A 25,454-nucleotide genomic window follows, 5' to 3' on the forward strand; every position below is an offset into this window, starting at 1 on the left:
AGAGAGAGCGCGCGGATCCAACACTCTGCTGTCCCTTCTTATATGGCCTCGAATTCCACTGGATCAGGGTCCCACCCTTAGTGCCTCAGAGGTACTCTTGTCAACAGGCCAGGACTCGCCATGTTAATTCCAACACCAGCGTCCTAAGTCTGTAAAACAAATTCTCCCAAAGACCTCCTTCGAGTCCCGGTGGTCTAGAAGCTGTCTGAGTGTGGTTCCTGGGCAGGTTCCACCTGCTGCATGGCTGTGTCCACTTAGTGGATGTGGCAGGGAAGGGAGCCGTAGCCCTGCCATGGGCCAGGCAGGGCGTTAGGTGCTTCATGCATTGTCTCCCTTTATCCTGGAGTTTCCATAGCTTGCTCTGTGCCAGTTTCCTCATCTGTAAATTGAGATCATCATAGGGTTTGAATAGTGTTGAAGAATAAATTAAATGGAATAATTCATGTGTCTTGGCCCAAGGTCAGCAGCAGTAAGTGCCAGCTGCTTTAATGGTCATTGTCACCATCATCGTCCTGTTATCTTCAGGCCTTTCCTATATCTCACACGCTGGCATTTCTTCCCCAGCCCGGTTTCCTCCTCTGTGTCCCATTTCATTCCCATCTGCTTCTTGGGGACCTATCCACCCACATGTCAAACTCAAGCTTGTCCCAGGCAGAACGTGCCTCCTCTCCTCCGTCCCCACCCCTCCCACCTCCATGGCTGCCCAGCTTAGTGTACTTCTCTCCCTCCACCCAGCCACCCAACAGGAAAGCTGGTGGCACCAGGCCCGCGTCATTGCCTTGCACCCTGTCCAGTGGGTCCTCCCCTGTCCTCCTCTCCCCTCCCAGGGCCCCTCCCACTCCTCCTGGCACCACCCTCTCCCTCCCACGTTCCTGCTGGCTTCTCCCCTGGAGCCTCCTCCATGCCAGCCTCAGAGGACTCCCCCAGAGTGTGTGAGCACCCCCAGCCTACTCCCCTTGGTCGGCTGGAGTCTTATTTGGTGACCCCACTGGCCGCCACTGTCGGGGTTGGAGGAATCTCAGTCCAATTCCTGTGCCAGGGGCTGAGTGGGTGGGATCTAGTGTTGTTTTTGGCACTCGGTGAAGTGCAGACGTGATCCTTGGTGACCGATCCTACCCCTTCCTGTTCAGCGTCTGTCCACACTCCCTCTTCTCTGACTCACAGGGCCCTGAGCACATAGCACTGCCAGCCCTCCTTGCCTGACACCCAACGCCCTCCATCACCGGCCACACGGCTGCCTCCTCTTCCCCTTAGCCTCCGCGTGAATACCATGTCTGCGTCCCAGTGGAGGGTCTCCATCCTCCCTAGCAGGAGCCGGCGCCAGCTCTTTGTCCTGCCTTAGCACTCCAGGAGGTTATCGCCGGGCCCCCAGCTCTCTGTGGTGTGTCTGCCTAGGGGTCTCCCTGTGGACCTTGGGCAGGGCGTGGTGTCTAGTGTGTGTCCCCAGCAGGGTGATGGGTGTGGAGTGAGCGTGACAGTCCCCTTTCATGCACCAGGATAGACCAGGAAGTGTCGGTGCACAGGGAGCCCGGTCTGGGACATCCGCCATAGGAAGGGCCCTCTGCCAGGGGTGCAGGAATTCCAGGGGCCACTGTGGCACTGCAGCTTTTGGGGAATTTCCCGCTCTTCCATAGACCGGTGTATTAAAAGAGGTCATGTCCTGGGGCGGCTGGCCCAGGTAGCTCTCTTTAAGCGTGTGGCGAACTAATCTGAAGAGAGCAGGCAAGGTGCCACTCCGCTGTGTCTCAGGCACGGAAATGGATTCTCTCCTAGCCTAAGGGTTCAGTCAGCTAAGGTTTATTTAGTGTTACTTCTTTCTGACTTCAATTCCGGGGCTCTCTCCACCCCACACCTGGTTAGAATGAGCCAGAGACATTCTGAAGGCAGTGGGTTTGGTGGAAAGAAAAGAAAAAAAGGAAATGCGTGAAAACACTGGTGTGGTCTGTTCACCAGAGACTTTTCTCTAAATAGCATCTACTGAAAAATGCACCTCCCTGCCGTTTAATATAAACCACAGTCACAAAGTCCAGTATTTTGCTAATGTGGAAAATGCCTTCTTTGAAATGGACAGTGAGGGTTGAAACTGTCTAGTGCTTGGGCTGACAGCTCCCACGGGCTCACAGCTCCCTGCTCCCACAGGGAACGTTTGCTTTCCCGAGCCCTGTGCCTGCCCATCGGCGTTGCCCGTGATGGCTGCCTTCATGTCTACGGTGATGCTTGACTTGGGATTCCGAAGTCTTGATCGTGGACGCAGAGCGCAGGCTCATGTGTTGAAATGTGTTTGTATTCTTCCAGTTGACTTAACATCCTTTGTGACCCACTTTGAATGGGACATGGCCAAATACCCTGCCAAGCAGCCGCTCGTGAGCGTGGTGGACACGATAGCCAAGGTGAGAAAAGGGACTGCTCTGGGGGACAGCTGACTGGTGGGTCAGGCGGGCAAGAGCCTGGGGTCTGAGCCTGGGTAGGGCCCCCCAGTCAACAGCCTCCGCCTGCCCTGACTGGGCCTCTGGGTTTCTGAGGTGTGACCTCCTTCTATGCACCGGGCAGGTTTGGGGTTTTAGGGCAGCCCTGGACAGAGAAAGAGTCAGTCCCCTGGCCTCCGCTCGAGGGCCCAGCACCCGTTCACTTGCTGCTCCACTTCTTTTTTCAAAAGTTACTGATGGTGGCCAGGCACGGTGGCTCACGCCTGTAATCCCAGCACTTTGGGAGGCCAAGGTGGGTGGGTCACAAGGTCAGGAGTTCGAGACCAGTCTGTCCAATACGGTGAAACCCTGTCTCTACTAAAAAATACAAAAATTAGCTGGGCGTGGTGGCACGCACCTGTAGTCCCAGCTAGTCGGGAGGCTGAGGCAGGAGAATCGCCCGAATCCAGGAGGCGGAGGTTACACTGCTGTCCAGCTTGGGCAACAGAATGAGATTCCATCCCCCCACCAAAAAGAAAAAGCTACTAATGGTGAAGGCAGCTCCCCATCATCTACTCCTAAGAACCTGACACCTCTAGCCCCCAGGGGATCGTTCACCTGCAAAGCTATTTGCTTTAAGTGGAGAGTTTGGCTTGGGAGCCCTCACCTTTTGAGACACTGCACCAGCTCTTCGCTCTTCGCTCTCCACTTGTGACAATGGAGAGGCAGTAAGTGTCCCAACAGTCCTCTGTCCTGTTCAGCAGTGGCCTCCACTCCACTTAAAAAATGAACACCCTGTGACTCGAGTCCCAGGGGATGCTGTGGGCACCTGGAGCCGGGTGACTTCTCTGTATCATCACTGAGGGCGAGAGTGACAAGGACTGTGAGACTGAGGCTGATGGTTTCTGATGGCCTGGCCCTCCCTTCTGCCACAAAACACTGAGCCCCTAATGTGTCCCGTCTCCTGCTGGCCCGCATGGCTGTGGGAGAGTCTCAGCCTGGGCCAGGAACAAAGGCGCCCGGTTCTCTACTGTGACTGTGGCCAAGGGTCAGGGTGGAGCTGGGCCTCTGACCTGTCCTCTGGCAACTCCTGCAGGTCTCCTGGAAAGTAGGGTGGGGCCAGAAAGCTTGGGAATCTGGGTGGGGCACCTCGGGGGCTGCTAACATCAAAGGGGCCCAGGCAGTGATTCTGGAAGGCTCTTCAAGGAGGGGCTGCCCAGAGCTGATTCTGGAAGGCCCTTCAAGGAGGGGCTGCCCAGAGCACCTGTGCCAGGTGTTCCCTTCAGAGGGCGCTGTGCATGTCCACCAAGGAACTGTAAGCACACGGTGGCTGGTGGGGCTGGCCCTTCCCTGCCTCACCATGTGCCAGTTTGGGATTCTCTGAGTCGCAGGGATGCCAGACTCAGTGTGGAGGGCCCCTGGAGCACATGGAGGGGCAGAGGGGCTGTAGGGAGACCTGGCTTCTCCAGTCCAGAGCACCCTAAGAGCACCTTTGGCAGGAAGGAAGGAGGGCACTGGTTTGGTGGCATTCCAGATGTGCCCGAGACTGTTACTATCCACCTCATGCCATGGGGTGGACATCGCTTTCCTCTGAGTGCAGAAGAGGAAGCTGAGGTGTTGAGTGCGCGATCCAGGGCCTGCCACAGTTGGAGTATTACGCCGGGATGGAGATGCAGGTCTTGGGGACCAGAGCCTGCGGGTTGACTGTGTGCGTGGTACCACTTCCCAAGGAAGCCCTGGACTGGCCCCACCGCAGGGAAGCAGCTCCTGGCGGGAGCAGGGGCAGAGGCTCTGGGGTGTTGGCTTCCTCAGACCTTCCTACACCAGGAACACAGGCTCCCTCAGTCCTTCCTACACCGGGAACACAGTGTGACACCCCCCACCTCAGCCTCGTTCTGCCAACGAGAGGTCTCAATCTGTCAACTAGAGACATTTAGTCAAAGGAGACTCCTCTATTATCTCACAATAATTCTGGGTCACTTTGCTCAGAGAGGTCAAGGAGCTTGTATCAGGTCACACAGCCAGTAAAAGTCAGAACTGGCATTTAAATGTGGGCCTTACTGGTTCCAAAACCCTAGTTCCCACCATTGTTTTACTTGCTCCCAAATACCTCTCAGCAATTTTTCATTGACTTGTGATAAAATCAGAAAAATAAAGACAAGCAGTATTTTTTTTTTTTTGCCTTTTTTTTTTCCAAAAAATACACAAATCTTATTTTAAAAAGCAAGATCTGTGGATTGTACCCATGTCAGTTTCCTGGTTATGATACTGCACTATGATGGTATGGTGCAGAACAGTATAGTATAGTATGGTTGTATAGGACAGTACGGTATAGTAATAGAGCTGTATAGTGCAGAATAGTAATCATATAGTTATATAGTTGCATAATGCTGTATACTATATAGTAGCACAGTATACTTCTATAGTGCAGAAGAGTTTAATATAGTTGTATAGTCGTACAATATAGTTGCAGTATAGTATGCAGTTGTATAGTGCAGAATAGTATAGTTGTATAGTGAGGTGTGGGAAATCACTGTGGGAAACTGCATGGAGAGTACTTAGGATCTCTGTGTACTATTTTTGCAACATCCTGTGAATCTATAATCATTTCAAACTTGAAAGTTTTAAAAAATTATTATAAAAAGATGAATTTTATAAAAAAACAAACATGGCAAAATGTAAAGAGAAAAACATTTAGTTTTTATCTTTAAAATCATCACTTTAAATCTTTTTATTTAATTATCATTTTCATCATTTTATTATTATTATTTTTTTTGAGGCAGAGTCTCACTGTGTTGCCCAGGCTGGAGTGCAGTGGTGAGATTTTGGCTCACTGCACCCTCCACCTCCCGGGTTCAAGCAATTCTCCTGCCTCAGCCTCCTGAGTAGCTAGGATTATAGGCACACATCACCATGCCCAGCTAACGTTTTTGTATTTTGAGTAGAGACAGGGTTTCACCATATTGCCCAGGCTGGTCTCAAACTCCTGAGCTCAGGCAATCTACCCACCTCGGCCTCCCAAAGTGCTAGGATTTCAGGCATGAGCCACCGTGCCTGGCCCATTTTATTATATATATTTTTTGAGACAAAGTCTCACTCTGTCACCCAAGCTGGAGTGTAGTGGCGCGATCTCAGCTCACTGCAACTTCCGCCTCCCGGGTTCAAGCAATTCTCCTGCCTGAGCCTCCTGAGTAGCTGGGGTTACAGGCGTCCACCACCATGCCCGGCCAATTTTTGTATTTTTAGTAGAGACAGGGTTTTACCATGTTGGCCATGCTGGTCTCAAACTCCTGACCTCAGGTGATCCTCTCGCCTTGGCCTCCCAAATTGCTGGGATTATAGGCATGAGCTACCTTGCCCAGCCTACCATTTGAATATAATCATTTAATTGAATCGTTTTTATCATTTTAATTATATTTAATTATTTTATCTTTAAAATTATTTTATGATTTTATCTTTTAAATAATAAAATCATTCGAGCTGTGAGCATCACCCCCATTCCCTTTATTCTCCCAAAAGGTAACCAATGTTTAAAAGTTTACAATGGATTCATCCATGTATAAAAATATATATATTTAGACTAAAGCTGTTGGCATTCTTTGGAGCACCCATTTTCTTCATCTATTGACTCTTGAGGTTCTCCCGTCAGCAGCCGTGTGCTAGCCTATAGCATTTATTGATGGCCGTGGTGTAAATGCTCCTGCCGTGGCCAGCTGTCTAAGCTGGTGGGGTGTTACTGCATGGGGCTGCGAGGAGGGAATGGGAAGGAGCCTGGCACAGTCAGCTCTCAGCACTGGCATTATCCGCGCTCTGGAACAAATGGGGAACCTGAGCCAGTTGGCCAGAAAGCAGGAGGGCGTGGCTTGAGCCTGGGCGTGTCTTGTTTCTGTCCACTGCACCTCCTTGCCCCTGCCAACACATGCGAGGGATATTGGCACAGCCGAGCCAGGAGATGTGGGCATTTGTGAGGGCCAGGCAATGTCGGGTCCTCCTGGAAGCAACGATTGGGGGTCAGCCTGAGCTGCCCGCCAGCGGAGCCCGAGAGGGTAGGTGTGGGTGTGGGATGTCCCGACTGTTCAGGATGGGCTTGAAATCAGGAAAGGTTGGGCTCATTGAGTCATCCTAGAAAAGCCATCGTGGCTTGGCACCTGGGTGCCACACAGGGGCTCCTTGGAAGGGCCAAATGCTGGTAAACGGAAGCCATCCTGGCAAATGGCCAGGGCAGTTCTTTTTCCTGAATGCACCATGAGCTCTTGTGGCCATTTCAAAAAGTTCAGCCAACTCCTTCAGTGCTCAAGGTCACCAGGAGCTTGTGCTTTCCCAAACAGCAACTGGCGCAGATCGAGATGGACCTGAAGTCCCGAACGGCCGCCTACAACACTCTGAAGACAAACCTGGAGAACCTGGAAAAGAAATTCATGTGTGTATTCACCAGCCTCCACATCTGGCGAGGGCGAGTCCTGGCAGGGGCGTAGCATTTGTCTGTCCTGCCACTGGGCCACCTGGGAGTCTGTGCCCGTGCATGACAGTGAGACAGACAGACGACAGGTGGAGGCACTCTCAACTCTCTAAGAAGCTGGGAGAGGAGGAAAGGGCCAGGCGAGGCTGATCACACCCCGTGCATATGCCCAGGGAAGAGGATGTGGCCGTGCTGCTCCTCACCGCACGCTTCCGTCTCCCCGCTTCTCCAGGGCGCCTGGGTGCTGCACCCAGTCCTCCCCTGTGGAGGCTGCACAGAGGGCCCCCGGGGCCGACAGGAGGCCAGGATATCAGAGCACGGCCCGTTGCAAAGCGCAGCAGGGTAGTGGGCGCTGTGGCCAAGAGCAGAGCAGCCTCGGGGACTCAGGTGCCTTCTCCATCCACCTGAAGAACCACTGTATGGGAGAGGGAGCAGGCTCCACTGACAGAACAGTTATGGGATGGCAGAGATGCCAGAGAAAAGTGTAAGCTCAGCAATGCAGTGACAGGGACTGTCTTGTGAGGTAGTGAGTGTCCCATTGTTGGAGGTGTGTAAGAGAAGCCACGTAGCCAGGCATGGTGGCTCACACTTGTAATCCCAACACTTTAGGAGGCTGAGGTGGGTGGATCACGTGAGGCTAAGAGTTTGACCTGGCCAACATGGTGAAACCCCATCTCTACTAAAAATACAAAAACTAGCTGTGCATGGTGGTGTGCACCTGTAATTCCAGCTACTTGGGAGGCTGAGGCACGAGGATCACTTGAACCTGGGAGACAGAGGTTGCAGTGAGCTGAGATCACCACTGCACTCCAGCCTGGGCAAAGAGTGAGACTCTGTCTCAAAAAATAAATAAATAAATAAAAAGGAGAGAGAGAAGCCAGGTGAGCTCCTGCTGGGGAGGCTGCTCCTGAGCAGGGTGGGGTGGGGTTGGCATGGAGAAGCAGCCCAGTCCCCCCAGGCTCTGGATCTGATGCTGTTGGTTGTTCTCTGAGAACCCTGGTCAGTTGTAGAGTTTTCAATATGATGCCTACACTTGTCCCCTAACTCCAGAGAAGGGAAGTGACGCAGGGAGCCCCGAACCAACTGCCCTCTCCCTGATTGGCCCACTACTGTAAGCAAAGAGAATGTTACCTGGGAGGTACCCCCACTTCTGCAGTCCACTTCTGAGGGTCACTGGGCCAGCTGTCTTCTTGTGAAAAAAGCAAATGGTACATTAGTGGAAAGAAAATTAAAAATCATAGATGATGTTTAGGCCAGGCGCAGTGGCTCATGCCTGTAGTCCCAGCACTTTGGGAGGCTGAGGCAGGCGGATCACCTGAGGCCAGGAGTTTGAGACCAGCCTGACCAACATGGAGGAACCTCGTCTCTATTAAAAATACAAAATTAGCTGGGCGTAGTGGTACGCACCTGTAATCTCAGCTACTCGGGAGGCTGAGGTTCCTCAGGAGAATTGCTTGAACCTGGGAGGGGGAGGTTGCAGTGAGCTGAGATCACGCCACTGCACTCCAGCCTGGGCAACAAGAGCGAAACTCTGTCTAAAAAAAAAAAAAAAAAAAAAAGCCCACTTCAACTGGAAACCATTGCTGTTGGATGCCTGGCTTCATGTCAAAAGTAAGTGGGCATGAGCTCTGGAGTACGGGATAGAGGCCGGGCGCCAGGACAGAGAGCCGTAAGTGGGGATGGGTCATCCGTCCATTCTGGCTTGGAGCCCACATACCATGGGGCCATCCACTCGCACAGCGTCACCCTGTGACGGATTTCTTCAGGACTGGTTGGGACTTGAGCAAACATCTGGTCCAGCCTCTTCACTCAACTGGTGAGGTTCTGTCATTCATTGATCATTCATTGATTTGCGGTGACTTTAATTGATTTACTGAGCACATACAGCAAGTATAGGAGGGCAGCGTACAAAGAGGGATGAACGTTTCTAACTCCCTCCTCTGCGCTCTCTTTTCTTCTTTTGTTGTACACGTACCAAGTATGCACTGTGCCCTCAGGCCTGATGCTAGACCCTAAAGATACAAAGCAGAATACAATACAATTTTTCCACTTGCAGAGCTCATAGTTATTCATTCAACAAACGTGTGGAAAGTTGGCTTCGTGTTGGGGGTTCAGAGGTGAGCCACGGAGAGAGGTGGGACAGTGTAAGGATAATGTGTTCAGTTCTAGGACAGGGAGGCTCATGCGTGTGGTGCCCAGGGAGAAGGAACCTAAGGGCTTTATCCACGGCCATGCGGCTGGTCAGTGATGTTCAGGCAGGAGAGAGCAGAGAAGCCACACAGGCTCCCTGAGGAGGGTTTTCCCATTGCCTTTAAAGCTTTGGCCACGGCTGAGTGCTGGAGAGCGATTTCCCAGGGAAGCGCTCTGGCCGACGTCACCGCCCCTGTGCTGGTCCCGCATACAGCCTGGGTAGTTTGATCTTGGCCCATTTGCTGATCTGACAGCCTTGATCCATGTGCCAATAATACCATACCCTCCACTCAGACCAGGTCCACTGGGCATGTAGAAAGCTATTTCAGGTGAGTGTCCCCTGGCTGCTGGGCTGGGAGGCCTATAAAGTGACACGGAACTCTATCGAGGATGGCTCACGCAGCTCCAAGAGCTGGCTGTGGTGTTGACACTTGAGTAACTTTAGCTGCCTGCCCCCCGAGGCCCCCCTCCTGTAGCAGCTGTGGCTGGCACCGCGCACTGGGGCAGTGCAGGTCACTGCGGTGTTGGATTCGGCAGCCCCTTGGGTGACGGGTGATAGTACCTGAGGCCCTGCCAGCCTTCCTGTCCCTGGAGGGGAGGAGGCAGCAGCTGTGACCCCAGCACAGAGCCTGGCCCTGGTGTTGGCAGGGAGAGTCATTGCTGAGAATTGCTGTGTTCTTCTAGGCTCCAGCATCCCTGGTGCCCACCCTTCCTTGAGAACTGCCCCTCAGCCCCAGTGCCTGGGCATGGGTTTGTGTGGGATCACCGTGTCCCTTTCTGCTCATGCCTTTCATACCCTTTGTTCCACCTGCCTTTTAGGGGGAACCTCTTCACCCGGACACTGAGTGATATCGTGAGCAAGGAGGACTTCGTGCTGGATTCTGAATATCTCATCACACTGCTGGTCATTGTCCCCAAGTGAGTGCTGGGCGAGTGGGTGTCTCAGCCTGTGCTGAGCGATCACGAAGGCAACTGGCCCTGCCCAGTGGAGAGGAAGCTGGGCCCGTTGGTGACTTGGGCGGAGTGGACGAAGATGCTCCCTGCCCAGCCCCAGTTCCCGGGAAACAGTCCTTCCTTCATGGGGCCCTGCCTGCGGCTGTGATGGAGGTTGTGGCCATGACAGAAGCAGCCATTTATTGAGTGCTTGCTATATACCCAATGCGTGGTCGACATTATTTTATTTCATCCTCACCAAAGGCCGGGGAAGTCTGGTGATTCCCATTGTCCTGAGGCTGGAGAGGTTGGTTAGCTTGCCCAGGGTCACAAGGGGCCCAGATTGGATGGTTGTTAGTGAGCCCCAAGTGTATCCATAGCGCTTCACAAAGGGACTTCTGTGGGTACCCTGGGGAGGCTGGGCAGGGCATTCCCCATGGGCGCAGCCGGGCCTCCGGAGGTTAGGGCTCCCTCTGACCCCATCCCTGCTCACCTTCAGGCCCTCAGGAAAACGGGTGTGCAGCTTCCTAAGCACTCAGGACACCCAAGAGCCTTTTCTGCAAAAAATCACAGAATGATTCTGTGTTCTTGCAGACCAAACTACTCACAATGGCAAAAAACCTACGAATCTCTCTCAGACATGGTGGTCCCTCGATCAACCAAGTAAGTGAGACCCCAGCTTGCTCCCAGGGACCCTGGGGTGCATGTGTGGGTGCTTCAGGGCACCCAACCACCAAACATGCCCTGAGGGTGTAAGGCCCCCCAGCCCTCCACACCTGGGCCCTCTCCTGTCCCTTGGCCTGGAATTCTGTCAGCGTTGCACACCTTGTCACATGCCAGAGTGCCTTCCTCTTTCAAAACGTCACTTCCCTGCCCCTGCCCCTTCCCTGGGAAGGCTGCCCTGGCCCCACCTGGCCGAGCAGCCTCTCCATGCCATTGCCTCTGCTGCATTCTGGCTCTGCATTCTCGGCTCAGCATCAATTCTTCCCTGCCAAAGGGGGAAGCCAGCCCTGGCCTGAGCAGCTGCCCAGTGAACGGCCACAGCGGGAGCCGGGAGGGAAAGCAGCCTCAGCGTGTGGCCTGCGGGGGCCAGAGCAGGGGTGGCCAGTGGACCCTGGCAGAGTGACAGGCGGAGAGCAGGTTACAAACTGTGTCCATCATGGGACACTGCGTGGCGGGGGAACCAAGGATGCCAGACCCCGTGTGTCAGGAGGGATGAAGGGGAAAGGCCGCTGCAGAGGAGCAGAGGGTCTGAAATGGGTGTGAAATGGGTGTGACTCGGGCACACACAAGTGCACAGGGAATTGTGGGGATGGGTCACGGGGAGGAAGGCCACGCTCAGGATGGTGGTGGCCCAGGATGGAGTGAGTGGCACATAGTGGGGTAGGAGCATGTGGGCTTTCACTGGCTGGAACTTTGGTTTTGGGTGGCTGATCCAAAGCTGCGCGTTTTCCTTTTTTTTTGAGATGGAGGCTCACTCTGTTGCCCAGGCTGGAGTGTAATGGCACGAGCTCAGCTCACTGCAACCTCCGGCCTCCCGGGTTCAAGCAACTCTCCTACCTCAGCCTCTCAAGTAACTGGAATTATAGACGTGCACCAACACAGCCAGCTACTTTTGGTATTTTTGGTGGAGGTGGGGTTTCACCATGTTGGTCAGGCTGGTCTCGAACTCCTGACCTCAGGTGATCCGCCTGCCTCAGCCTCCCAAAGTGCTGGGATTACAGGTGTGAGCCACCACGCCCAGCATGGTACTCATTTTCCTCTATACCTTTCTGTATGGCTGGGGTGGTTTGTAATTTGAAGAGGTTTTAGAATGCTCGTCAGGCAGCCAGCCTGTTCATCTGACTCCCCACACACAGAGCTCCTGGTGCAAGGCCTCTGCCCTGGGGCCCCTGCTGCGGGAAGGGGCTCTCCCAGGGGCAGGAGATGGCAATCATCGGGATCTAAATTGAAGGGTGCAAGGAACAGGACAATCACAGCCCGAGGTTACAGGGGAGGCAGGGAAGAGGAGTAAGGCTCCGGAGTGGAGGAGCTGGCCCTGGAAGCTGGTGTGCTGGCAGGAGCATTCACTGCTCTTAAATGCCAAGCACCGGGGATCCTTGCCAGGACCGGCTGCCTTGGTAGGTGGCCTGTCCTCCCAGACCAGAGCCTCAGGCCCTTCATTGTCACCAGCCACCTGAAAGCCTGCACAGATGACTCTAGAAATACCTGGAGCCTGGGGGCAGCCCCTATGGGCACGGGCTGTGAGAAACAGAAAGGCTGACCCTGCCAGCATGCTGTGAGATCGCGTCTGGCCCTGAGGGCTCCCACTTCCGGTCTTCTGGCCAATAGGACTCAGAGATGCTTAGACCCCCAGCCCCAAGAATTCCTGAGTTGCTGGAGACAGTGGCCCCAGTGGTCCTGGGTTGAGAGGTGCTTGGGCGGCTGTGTTCCATTAGGACTTTGTGACATTGCAAGTGAAATGGACCTTGTGAGATAGTTTCCACCACTCTGCTTCACTATCAGGTGGCACATCAGAGCCAGGGACACCCCGTGCCAGCTGAGGTGACGGAGGCCCAGGGGAGCTTGGTCTCTCAGGCATTTGATAAGCGGGCGCTGAAGCCCAGGCCCTGCACTCCCTGCACCCCAAGCCCCGCTGAGGCCCTCGCCTGGAGGAGTGTGGAAGGGGCAGGAGGGAAGGGCAGGCAGCCAGGGGTTAGGAAATCTCAGGGAGCGTCCTTGGTTCCCCAGCCCTCAGCTGCTGCCAGGGACCCCAAGTGCAGGCCACTAGGCCCCGGGGGCCTCTGAGCCCCAGTCCCACGCAGGGCCCGGCAGTGAGTCCAGCCAACAGATGCTTCTCTCCAACAGACTCATTACTGAGGACAAGGAGGGGGGCCTTTTCACTGTGACTCTGTTTCGAAAAGTGATCGAAGATTTCAAAACCAAGGCCAAAGAAAACAAGTAAGTGTCCTCCGGGCTTCGTTCAGCTCCTGCTGCGGGCGTCTCTGTCCCTCTGGAAAGCTTCTGAGTGAAAGCCCATGGTTTGCTTGTTTTAAGGTTCACTGTTCGTGAATTTTACTATGATGAGAAAGAAATTAAAAGGGAAAGGGAGGAGATGGCCAGATTACTTTCCGATAAGAAGCAACAGTATGTGAGTATGTGATTGAGCAGTTCCTCCTGCCCCTACCCAGTGGCCTGGGGATAGAAGAGTCCTCCCAAGTCTCCAGCTCTCCCTCTCATTGTCCCCAGGCTCCTGGGCTCACACCATGGGGACCGTCTGTTCTCAGGGGACGCCTGAGCGGGGTCTGGGGGGAGGGGCGGTGAGCACACAGGAGCCCAGGCGGTGGAGCTGGGGGCGGGAGCCGGGGATCCACCCAGCCAGCGCTTTCCACACATGTTCTCACCGGTCCCGAGCACCGCCCTGCCAGGAAGGGGTTGCTAACTCCACAGTATGGATGAGAAACTGAGGCTCTGAGAGGCAAGCTGGCCGGATGACCCGCCAGGCCTTCCTGGGACTGAGCGAGGCACGTGGGCTCCAGGCGGGAGCATCTGTGTGCAGGGTGGGCAGTGCTGGGCCTTGGAGATTGCAGCCATGAGGTTTCCAGGGCGCCACTAGCCCCTGTGTTGACCTCCCCTGTGTCCTTAGCACGGAGGGGGTGCTTATCTGGAGACTTCCGACCACAGCCACTCAGAAACCCTTCACGTAGGAGGACAGCTTAGCTCACCAGGGAGCAAAACTAGATGCTTGCATTTGAAATGTGAGCAGGAGAGCTTTGGGAAGGTCACCCCACCGCTCCGTGAAGTGCATCTTCCATACTCAGGTCCTCCCGCTGCAGTGCTGGGCTAGGCTGGGCAACTTGGAAGGAGCCTGTCTCGGTGGAATGTTTTTGGGCCCCTTCTTCCCGTGCCCACCAGGGAGGCTTCTGTGGAGCACCTTCCAGTCCAGCCTCTAGTGACAGGGTGGGAGGAATGAGTAGAATGTTCTTGAGGCCTTTGGGGGAAAGTCGCTGTGTGAACACAGCACTGGGAGGACCTCCGTGGGGAGGAGTGCCATGGCCGCGGGCAGGCAGGGAGTGCTCCCGGTGTCCGTGCCATCAGGTGTGTACTCCGGGCTCCTGGGGGCTTGGCCTCTCTGTCAGCAACCTAGCGACCTTTCCGCAGGGACTGGAGATGAGCAGCCACCCCTTCACGAGCAAACCGAGTCACGGGGCCCCCATAGTGGGGTTCTCGGAGCCCCTCTGGTCTGGTCTGTTTCCCTTTAGGAAGGAAACAAGAGCTGATAACATAAACGTTTATATAGGGATTTTTCACCCTCCTTCCCCAAAACAGAAGCACAGGGCGCTCACACGTGTGTGTGTGCATGTGTGTGTGTGTGTGGACATGTGTGTGCACAGCAAGTGAGACACGCCTCAGAGCCAGAGGCTGCTGGGCTCCAGCTGAGCCTGTGGGGTGCATGTCCCCTCCTGAGGATGAGGAGCCGAGCTGGAGCTGGGGACCCCTGGCCTTTTGGGTGCTCCAGTCCTCAGAGCAGAGCCCACAGACCCAGATACCTGGCAGGAAAGATTTTCCCCAGTGAAAGCTGAGCTCCAAAGCGTTTCCTTCCTTAGCCTCAGCTCACCTGAAACCCTCGTTACCTGGGCACGCCCTGGCTGTTCTCTTTAGCCAGGCTTTTTCCCAGCTCGATTCAGTCCTGGTCCCGACACCCTGCACAGTATCTCTGGATGGGGCTAGGCCATGGCAGCCTCCACGTTGGGAGGCCCTGCTGGGGACATGTGGCGAAGCAGGGCCTTTGGCACCCACCCGGGCACTGACCCAGGCCTGCCAGACCCCCAGGGAACTGGGTGACACACAGGAGCCTGCCACCTGCCACATGTGGCTCAGGTTTCCAGCTGACGTAGTTTACATGGCGTAGCCTTTGCCCACACTGCCCTGGGGGCCCTGCCAGGGCCTGTCTGTGGGCGGGAGGTGGAGGCACTCTCAGCTCGGGTCAGCCCCACTGGCCTCCTGAGGATCTGGCCCCTCTGGCCTATCTAGAAGTACATGACCAAGCGTCTTACATCATTTTTGTCACTCGTCAACCAGAGGGACAGGCCAGGCCCTGGGTTTGAGTGTACTTTGAGAGCACAGTGGGATTTCCCTGTGTTTCCCACCTGTTTGCAGAGACAGAGTGGGAAAGGGTGAGTGTCCTAAATGCATGCCCAACTCATCTCCTGCACTCTGCACGCTGAGGTGTCCCCCGAATGCCAGGAAGGCATCTGTGGCTGGGCATGGTGGAGCCACCTTGACAGAGCGCAGACAGCCGTTTCCACTAATGCCTCCCGGTGCTGGCCTGGTCGGCCTGCGATGGGGGTCCTGGCCAAGCCCAAGCAAGGGGAGGGGGCTCAGGACTGACCCCTCTGCCAGAGATGGGCTCTGTGCTTGGAATGTGGAACCCAAAGGCCTTAACGCTGCCCCTCCCTCTGCCTTCACCACTCCGGGAGCCCGGTGAGCACCTACCACATCTCTAGTCTAGCCAGCACGCGAGTCTCCAGGGTGGGCCTGAATTCCTGAGCTTGCTCTCGCGTGCCTTTCAGGCGATGAGAATGATTTATTTGTTTGTGATGCATGTTTGCTGAAAGATTAATAAATCATTTCTGTGCCTTTAGCAAACTTCCTGTGTTGCTCTTAAAAAGGGATCATCCACCTTCCCGGACCACAAGGTTAAGGTAACCCCGCTAGGTAACCCTGATAGGCCCGCTGCGGGGCAGACCGGCAGAGAGAGAGAGAGTGAGGGCGAGGGTGAGGTAAGCAACGCCCCGGGAACCCCGGGGTCCCTGGCTCGCATCTCCTCGCCAGCTCAGGCGCCTTCTGGGAAAATGAATCCTTGCATTTTTCTGTTCTCTAACATGGCTTTTGAGGTCTTAAATTTGAGGAGCCAGAATCATGCCTTCCTCCTAATCTGCAGGGCCTCTTTGGAGCTGCCCCTGCCAGGAGTGAAGGGTGCTTGTCGGCCAGGGCACCTCTCCCCGGGCCCCTGGCTGGAGGTGGCTGGAGTTGGGACGGGCAGGGCCCTGGCTGGGGTGGTGGTCAGCAGCTCAGCTCTCCTCCCTTGGCTGCCCTGGCTGGGGTGGTGGCCGGCAGCTCAGCTCTCCTCCCTTGGCTGCCCTTGCTGAACCCACCCCTGACCTTTGTGGGCAGTTGCAGTGTCAGGCAGGAGCTCACAGCTCTTGCTTCAAGACTCTGAGCTCCCAGGAGGACCTGCCACACCAGTATCAGTGGCTGCTGCTGTGGCCACGTGAGGTGGGGCTGTGAGAGGAGGCAGCTGCTGTGGTTAATGCCAGGACCCTGGGGGCAGAGCCTCTGAGAAGGTGGGCTCCTTGGCTGCGCAGTGTCAGGCAGAAGCCCCTGGCTGCCCGCTGAAAGCCCCGAGGTCAGGGGCTGCCCAGCTCCTTGTGCTGCGGTCTGCGGTGGCCCCGTGCATGCACCGGGTGGCTGGCCCGCTGAGCTTCCCCGGCACCAGGCGCCCTGGACTTCGAGGTCCTGAGCCTGACCCAGGGCTGGTCCGACGAACTCTCTGCTTCTGGCTCCTGGGCACTTCTTCTCAGCTCAGGGCATGCTCTGTCAAAACCCAAGTCCTTTCTTGGCACTGTGTTGGGCGGGGTGGCCAGGAGGGGTCACCTGGCTCTTCTGTCCTTTCAGGGCCCCCTGCTGCGCTGGCTCAAGGTGAACTTCAGCGAAGCCTTCATTGCCTGGATCCACGTCAAGGCCCTCAGAGTGTTTGTGGAGTCCGTGCTGAGGTGCGTGGCAGTGATGCCCCGGCTGGGGCTGTCCTGAGGATGGACAGGGTCTGCGGGAGCTATGGGGGCGCCCCAGCTCCTGCCTTCTCTCCATCCTCCACCTGTCTCCTTTCTGTGACTGTGGCAGTTGGCAACATGCTCAGCTCCGAGTCAAATACACCCTCCCTCAGCCCTGCGTCCCCTGCTGTCTGCTCCCGCCGTTCCTGCCACACTTGGGGCAAGTGTCATCTGGGTTCTCCCCAGCTGCCCTACCCCCATGCCCCTTGTGGACCCTCTGGCTGGCTCCTGTCCCCACCCTCATGAAGCCTGCAGGGCCCCAGTGGCTCCCGGAAAGCGTTCTTGGGCTGCCTCCATCCTCGGCCTGGAAGCCCCACCCCTCAAGGCAGTCCAGAGAGAAAACCAAAACCACACCACCACCAACAGAGCTTATTTTGCCTTTTTTTTTTTTTTTTTTGAGATGGAGTTTCACTCTTGTTGCCGAGGCTAGAGTGCAATGGCACATTCCTGGCTCACTGCAACCTCCACCTCTCGGGTTCAAGAGATTCTCCTGTCTTAGCCTCCCTAGTAGCCGGGATTACAGGGGCCCGCCATCATGCCCAGCTACTTTTTTGTATTTTTAGTAGAGGGAGGGTTTTGCCATGTTGGCCAGGTTGGTTCTGAGCTCCTCCTAACCTCAGGTGATCTGCCCGCCTCAGCCTCCCAAAGTGCTGGGATTACAGGCGTGAGCCACCATGCCTGGCCTTTGCCTAATTAAAAAAAAAAAAAAAAAAAAAAAAAAAAGATAGGCCCTTGTCATGGACCGTGAGACGAGCCTGGCCAACATGGCAAAACCCCACCTCTACTAAAAATAAAAAACTAGCCGGGAGTGGTGGCGTGGGCCTGTAGTACTGGCTACTTGGGAGGCTGAGGTGGGAGGATCACTTGAGCCCGGGAGGTGGAGATTACAGTGAGCCCAGACCGCACCACTGCACTCCAGCCTGGGCAACAAGAGAAACTCCGGCAAAAAAAAAAAAAAAAAAAAATTGCTTCACTGTGGGAAATCTGGCAACTCTAGGTAAGCAGAGTGAATAAAAATCTCCTGTAATTTTAACACCAGGAGAGAACACTGCCAGCATCCCAGTGGGTGCCCCTTTAGGTGTAGGGTTTGTTGGTTTTTTGATGAATAGATACATGATTCTTACAGATTTTTATGAAAGTGGAATCAGAGAGGAAACGTCTTTGAAGGCCACTTTCCTGCCCCGTGTGGCTGCGTCCCGCGTCACGGAGCGCTGCGCCCTGCCTGCTGCTCTGACTCGCAGCCTCCTGGACTCCTCCAGCCCCTGGGACCCTCTGTGTGACCTTCCGGACCCCTTCCCGCCTGCACTGAAGAGCTCCTCATCCTTCCCTGCCGTCCCCCTGGCCGATGTCTCCTGCTTTCCCTCGTTTTCCTGCCCATGTTCCCTGGTCTCCGGGTCCTGCCATCCGCCTGCCGTAGGCTCTATCTGGGTATCTGTCTCATCTCCCCTCCCACACCCCTCCCTCTGCTTCCCTGTTTCTGCCAGTGGCCTCCTCATCCTTCCCCTCACCAGACCCCAAACTTCAGGGTCAGTGTGGACACCTCCGACAGGCCCGGTCCACTCTGCCTTTGTACTCTCTTCCACGGGTCTGGCCCCCACCAGCCTGGCTGTTGCCATAAGCCTCCTCTTTGTTCTTGGCCTCCCATTCACCTTCCATGAGGCTGTCAGTGTGTGGTCTGCCCAGGTACAGATCTGACCCTGGTTCCTGGTTCTTCTGCCCTGCACATGCACCACACCCACACCTGCACCCATGCACGCCTGTGCACGGCCGTCTCAAAAGCCTGAACCAACACAGATGGCAGCATTGGCTTGGAGGGTGTACGCAGCTCCTGGGAGTATTCTAGCCATATCTAGTATACACAGCCTCACATCAACCCTGCCCAGCTCAGAAGTCAGTTGCTCTCAGTCCTCACACAGCGAAGCCTGTCCGTGCCTTCCAGGATGCACATTTGCCCGAGAGAGAGGTCGAGACCGACCTCCTTAATATAGTACTTAGGCTCAATAAAGCGAAGTATTATCCCTAAAAACAGATGCAAAACTAATTCTCAAGAAGTCAAGTTCAGAAGCAGGTACTGTGAGAAGTTCCTGAGTCTCCCTGTCCAGAGATAATCATGGCAAATGGCTTTGGGACACTCGCGACTCCCACAAAAGGGGATTCGATGTTCTGCGCCTTGCTTATTCCATTTGCTTGGTGGGATACTCGCAGATCAGTATGAGTAGAGCTACTTGATCCTTTTTAATGGCTTCATCATATTCCATTGTATGGGGGTACCATAATCTAAGAAAACAGACATTGAGCTAACCAGTTCTTCAGAGTAAGGGCAGAGGCAAGGAAGGAGGAGGCAAAGTGCACACGCCCCTGCTGCTTTGGGCTCCTGTCGGTCTGTGCCCCATTTGGCGCTTGCTGCTATCTTCCTGTCTCAGGAGCTGCTTGCCTTCTGCCCGTGCTGCACGCTGAGCCTGGCTTCTCTCTGTACCTCTGCCACCCAGCACAGAGTTAGACAAAGAGTAGACATGAAATGTTTGTTGACTGAATAAAGCCAGTGTGATGCAGGCACAGTCCTTGGTTGAGGAGGTGGGGTGCATCCTCATGGATGATGAATCCCAGCTGCTTAAGTGACCCAAGACGAAAACAGATGGGTGGTGGGGCAGCGGCGAGGCTGCTGAGCCCCGCCAAGTGGCTCGATCCTTGGGTCTGGTCGGGGGAGATGATAGGCAATCACCAGTAGCAGGTAAGTGGACGGATCACCCAGGGAGCGTGGCAGTGGGAAACAGTACCACAGGGACACCCAGCATTTAAGGAGCAAGAGGAGGTGGGGGGAGGAAAAGTGAAGGCTATGGCTGTCCCTGGGATTTGGCTGGTAGGAGGGCATCGGTGCGAGACGCTGGTGGGCAGTGTTCAAGGAGTGAGTGACAGGCATCAGACTTTCCGATCGGGCTCTCAGGAAGCCCGGCGGCATGAGAGCTGCGTGCAGTGGGCGTTTTTATGTCAGCCGGGCAGGGTGCTGATCAAGGGAAGCGACAGTAGAAGGGCCGAGCCCTACAGTGGAGGGTCAAGGATGTCTTGCCTATAGTCCCTCAACAGGAACGGCTCCCCACCAAGTGACTGCAGGGAACAGGAGGGGCAGGGCCTTGACCAGGGGAGGGCACAGCATGGGGCGGGGCCTTGGGGAGAATGAGGGGGATGGGCCAGTCGCTCCTGGGGTCCTTTTTTTTTGAGATGGGCTCTTGCTGTCGCCCAGGCTGGAGTGTAGTGGCACAGTCTTGTCTCACTGCAACCTCCGCCTCCTGGGTTCAAGCAATTCTCCTGCCTCAGCCTCCCAAGTAGCTGGGATTATAGGCATGTAATGTTTGTAATTTTAGTAGCGATGGGGTTTCCCCATGTTGGCCAGGCTGGTCTTGAACTCCTGACCTCAGGTGATCCAGCCTGCCTTGGTCCCCCAAAGTGCTGGGATTACAGGTGTTAGCCACTGCGCCTGGCATGGGGTCTTGTTCTGGGCAGAATGGAGAAGGCGTTATTAGCAGGATGGGTGCCACAGAGACAGGACAGGGCCAAGAAGGGTCGGAAGAGCGCAGAGACTGAGGAAAGGTTAAGGGCTGGAGTGCATGTCCATTAAGGACCTAGGGTGCCCACCACCCACTACAGCAAGCACGACAGGCTTCTCCCTCAACCACGCTGCTGGGGGAGGAGTGCTTTCAGCTTTAAGGGTCCTAGATAGATAAACAACCTCCAGGACAACTTGGTAATGACTGTGGTGGAATTAGCCTGGTGTGGTGGTGGCGGGTGCCTGTAATCCCAGCTACTTGGGAGGCTGAGGCAGGAGAACAGGTTGAACCCAGGAAGCGGAGGTTGCAGTGAACCAAGATTGCGCCACTGCACTCCAGCCCGGGTGACAGAGCGAGACCCCGTCTCAATAAAGAAAAAAAAAAAAAGTAAAACCTTAGTAATATTAATAGGTCCTGCTCCCAGGATTGATGTATATGGCAGACCCTACCCTGGACAAAGCAGAGCACTAGGTGGGTGAAAGGGCCTGTAAAGATGGAGTTCACATCCAGGCCTAGGAATCCCAAGGGAACACAGGTGCTAACTACTGAACATCCAATCCTTTGCTCCTTGAGAGTATAAAAATACTTCAACAATCACAAACTGTTTGCCATTTACAGCACTTGCTGTATTTTGTGTGGGCTAAAACCACAGCAACAGCTCATCCCAATAACTGGTTTCCATGTGCTCAGGTATACAACTAGGTACATTAAAATTGTTTTCTATCTACCCAAGAACTCAGTGAAAATAATAACCACCTTGATAAACCAGATTTTTGCCTCTCCTTTAGTGGAGAAAAATGGCCGAGCTGGGTTTTAGACAAACACCTTGGAGTCTGAATGTTCAGTCCAACTACCTGCATTCAACTTGAGTACACGCCATGAATTGGCACTCATGGCCAGAGGGATGCCGTTTTGCTCTACAGTTGAAAACTAGGTATCAGAAGGGGGTCAGCAAATTCTAGAGCTTTTTCTATCCAGAGAGATCACTGCTACCCTAAGCATTTTGCTCGAGTTTGACTTTACAAAGCTGTGTTGGTTGAAGCTTTTCATCTTTGGAATGTACTCGTTTCTTGTCAGGTTCCTTCTATCCATCTTAGCATTTCTAGTAGTAAACTAACATATTTTGTGTATCTGAAAAGGTATGGACTACCAGTCAACTTCCAGGCAGTGCTCCTGCAGCCACTTAAGAAGTCATCCACCAAGCGTTTAAGAGAGGTTCTAAACTCTGTCTTCCGACATCTGGATGAAGTAGCCGCTACAAGTATACTGGATGTAGGTATCCAGAAACAGCAGTATTTCCACAGTAAGGTCAGCATCTTACTGTAGAATGGGAAATGCTTTCAAAAAACTGGTATCTACCTGTAATCCCAACACTTTGGGAGGCCGGCGGATCACTTGAGGTCAAGGGTTATGGTAAGACCCTGCCTCTACTAAAAAAAAATTGGGCCGGGCACGGTGGCTCCCGCCTGTAATCCCAGCACTTTGGGAGGTCGAGGCGGGTGGATCATAAAGTCAAGAGATCGAGACCAACCTGGCCAACATTGTGAAACCCTGTCTCTACTAAAAATACAAAAATTAGCTGAGTGTGGTGGTGTGTGCCTGTAGTCCCAGCTACTTGAGAGGTTGAGGCAGGAGAATCGCTTGAACCCGGGAGGCGGAGGTTGCAGTGAGCTGAGATCACGCCACTGTACTCCAGCCTAGCAATAGAGCAAGACTCTGTCTCAAAAGAAACAGCAGCAACAAAAAATTAGCCAGGAGTGGTGGTGCATGCCTGTAATCCCAGCTACTTGGGAGTCTGAGGCAGGAAAATTGCTTGAACCCAGGAGGCAGAGGTTGTAGTGAGCTGAGATCATGCCACTGCGCTGCAGCCTAGGTGACAGAGACTGTCTCAAAAACAAAACAAAACAATTTGTTAGCCTGTTATGAAAATCTACATGTCATACACATTAAAGCACAGCAAGGAGAGGGCTGGAGGGGGTGGGCCACAGCTACGCAGAGCAGAAGGTACGCTCGGCGCCTGGCGAGCTTCCTCAAAAACGAAGGGATAAGACAGGAAACTAGTTTATGCACTTAGAGCGTGACCATGTCTTCTTTTGTAGGCATCTGTGGAGATCCCGGGACTGCAACTCAATAACCAAGACTATTTTCCCTACGTCTACTTCCATATTGACCTTAGTCTTCTCGACTAGAAAGGCCAGCTGGCACCTCTGTCTCATGTTCGTGCAGACTATTAGACACCTCTTTCCTTTAGCCGGAGAATGGTTCAAATGTCTTACAGAACTAAGATGTTTTTCAGAGAAATTGCTCACAAAAGTTAGTGACAGTTGTATTTATTTTTTTTAAGTTACAATAAAATGCTCTCAAGTCCTTTGAAGGTTCTAACAAATTCAAAACTTCATTTCTCTGAATGTTTTACATAAATGTGAACTACCTGTTCGCATTGGTAACCTGCTGCTGTATTTCACGTCTTAATGGCTATTCTGAGGTTCATAACAACACAGAAAGCCTTGCACCGTATAACCAGCTAGATTCCTTAATAATTAGTCACTAGAGACAGCCCAAAGACAAATATTGGGCGGGAAATCAGTGCTCATGAGCCCGGTTTCCATGTCAAATCTCTGTTGGGGGGGCACTGATGGTGCCATCGGAAGCAAAGAGATCTTGTTTTTTGTTTAAAAAAGTTTATGGGGGAGGAAAGACATCTGTGTATCACTTCAAAATATTAATTTACTGCTAGACATCACTTTGAATTTATGATGTAGATACTAATTTCATACATTTATCGGCATTATCCAAAATATTTTATTCTTTAATGGAAAAAGCCATTAATATTCAAATGAAGGAATCACATTAAAAAACCCATACATAAGAAACAGCCTCCAAGAACATTCAAGCAGCAGTCAGAGAGAGGGAAAAATGTTTCGACAGCCGAGTTTTCTTCAAAATATTAATGTGACAGAATACGATACAATTCACCGGCTACAACAATTCATAGAATTTTTCAATGTTTTCTTGAGATGCAAAAGTTCACTGTTGCAGTGTTGTCAAATGACCAATCAAGTACTACTTCTTGGTTAAAAGGCCACTGGGAGAGTCATCTGATTGTAGACAATGTCCCTTCACTGCTGGAAAAATCCGCTGGCTCCCAAGAAAAGAAAATGGTCTAAAGCCTCTGTTGTGGCTCTCACAACTCATCTTTCCCTAAGTCATCAAGCTCCACATCACTGAGGTCAATGTCATCCTCCACGGGAAGCTGGGAGACAGAAAGCCACTGTTAGATCTGCAGAGGGGACGCCCTGGAAGGTCACCATCTCATTTCACAGAAGAGCAACTCTGCAGAGCTGCCCCTGCTTACAATCCAGGTTCTCCTCAGTCTGACCCCTACCCTGACCTTCGTACCTACGATATACGGAAGGAAAAGCTAAGAACTCAGGTGAAACATTTCGACATCACACCACTCACCGCTTTAACACTGGAAGCCACTGTACATGTCCTTTGGAGGAGGGTGGGACACAACAGTACAGAAATAAGTGCTAATTTCAAAGCTATTATTTTCTGTTTTTCTAAGATAAAGTCAATGAATTCCAGGTTAAATGTTCACTTTAAGGTAATAATCAGGAAAGCAACCTGACTACTGGAAAGTGTCTTGGCTGTCAAGAATATCAAATGACATGCAGCACTTAAACTTGTGATAAGGAAGATGAAGGGTCTTCAGAGAAGAACCTCTTAAAAGGTCCACGGCTGCACCAGGGCTGAGGTCTGATGGAGAGGACTGGACTCCAGGTGCAGAGATGCACAGCCTCAAGACAGTACACCAGGACCGCTGCCCGCACGGCCTCCCTCCCGGGCACTCACCTCGCCATCCCTGCCGTCCCAAGGCTCTCTCTCAACGATAGTAGGGAAAGCCCCGCCTCCTACAGGTGCCGTGGATCCACGCCCAAAAGAGAGCTCCCTTGGGGAAAAATGACCAAAACACACACACACATTTACTATGGACTGCTGGTGCAGAAGAATAAACAACTTTAAAAATAACAGTCTGCCTACTTTGTTTATGCAGAGACATTTCTTCTCTCCTGCTGCAGTACATTCCTGAGAAACACCTCGAGAACATTATCTTTTTAATCACGGACAACATTACAACCAGATTCAACATTCCCAACTAAGCCCCCTGCATCAGATACAGTCAGTTGCTATCAGTAAGTTTTTAAAAATAGCAGAGCATTTGCTGAAATACAAATTAAGTACATAAATAATTATCAAAGTTGATCCAGAACATGGGCTGCCTGTGAGTTTTGTAAGACTGCTGTGAACCTGTACAGAGGAAGCATATCAGCAGTGACGCGACTGGTTCCAGTGGGATGGCAGACAGCGGGGTGCATATGTGTAGAAACATCAGTACTTGAAACATACCAGACCTGGTGTAATTGGGCTGTTGGGAAACCAGAGCTAGAAATACTGTGGGCACAAATATTTAGAGTTCACCAAACAACTCCTAGAATAATGGAGCTAGACTAACAATCTATGGCACCAATGGGCTAGAATAAACAAACCTATTATTAGAAAAAAAATTACATGATATATTTATATTCACATTCTGACTTCATGATTTAATAAATACTACTCTATGACAATCACAAACTTAAGCAGTCCACAAACTTCTTTTTCTTTGAGAGCAAGTCACGCTCTGTTGCCCACGCTGGAGTGCAGTGGCGCGATCTCAGCTCACTGCAACCTCCACCTCCTGGGTTCAAGTGATTCTTGTGCCTCAGCCTCCCGAGTAGCTGGGATTGCAGGCCCATGCCACCACACTCAGCTTATTTTTTGTAGTTTTAGTAGGGACGAGGTTTCACCATGGTGGTCAGGCTGGTTTCAAACTCCTGGCCTCAAGTGATCTGCTTGCCTCACACTCCCAAAGTGCTGGGATTACAGGCGTGAGCCACCACGCCCGGCCCCATAGCTCCTCTTATAGACCGATGATGCATATTACACCTTGAAAGTGCTGAGAAACACTAAAGAACTACTTTTGAATTATTGCATCCAAAATTTCCCCCAATGTTATAGCTATGGAATATGACTAGGGTTCCCTCAACCCTTTTTTTTTTTTTTTTTT

The 25,454-nt window shown here is 53.2% G+C and overlaps 2 protein-coding genes across 2 annotated transcripts in view; one reads left to right on the forward strand and one right to left on the reverse strand.

Moving 5' to 3' along the window:
- Positions 1-24,376, forward strand: part of ATP6V1C2 (ATPase H+ transporting V1 subunit C2) — a 63,274-nt gene extending 38,898 nt beyond the window's left edge. Inside the window, exons 5-14 of the mRNA XM_023199241.3 lie at positions 2,296-2,390; positions 6,734-6,825; positions 9,874-9,972; positions 10,582-10,650; positions 12,835-12,927; positions 13,024-13,117; positions 15,612-15,749; positions 16,645-16,742; positions 21,484-21,616; positions 22,444-24,376. Coding sequence (XP_023055009.1) covers positions 2,296-2,390; positions 6,734-6,825; positions 9,874-9,972; positions 10,582-10,650; positions 12,835-12,927; positions 13,024-13,117; positions 15,612-15,749; positions 16,645-16,742; positions 21,484-21,616; positions 22,444-22,533 — 1,001 coding nt within the window. The 3' untranslated portion in view covers positions 22,534-24,376. The remainder of the gene's footprint in view (positions 1-2,295; positions 2,391-6,733; positions 6,826-9,873; positions 9,973-10,581; positions 10,651-12,834; positions 12,928-13,023; positions 13,118-15,611; positions 15,750-16,644; positions 16,743-21,483; positions 21,617-22,443) is intronic.
- Positions 22,659-25,454, reverse strand: part of PDIA6 (protein disulfide isomerase family A member 6) — a 26,854-nt gene continuing 24,058 nt past the window's right edge. Inside the window, exons 12-13 of the mRNA XM_023199229.3 lie at positions 24,200-24,296; positions 22,659-23,597 (exon numbers count right to left, since the gene is read on the reverse strand). Coding sequence (XP_023054997.1) covers positions 23,529-23,597; positions 24,200-24,296 — 166 coding nt within the window. The 3' untranslated portion in view covers positions 22,659-23,528. The remainder of the gene's footprint in view (positions 23,598-24,199; positions 24,297-25,454) is intronic.

The sequence above is a fragment of the Piliocolobus tephrosceles genome, chromosome 15 (assembly GCF_002776525.5).
Source record: "Piliocolobus tephrosceles isolate RC106 chromosome 15, ASM277652v3, whole genome shotgun sequence".
NCBI lineage: Eukaryota > Metazoa > Chordata > Mammalia > Primates > Cercopithecidae > Piliocolobus > Piliocolobus tephrosceles.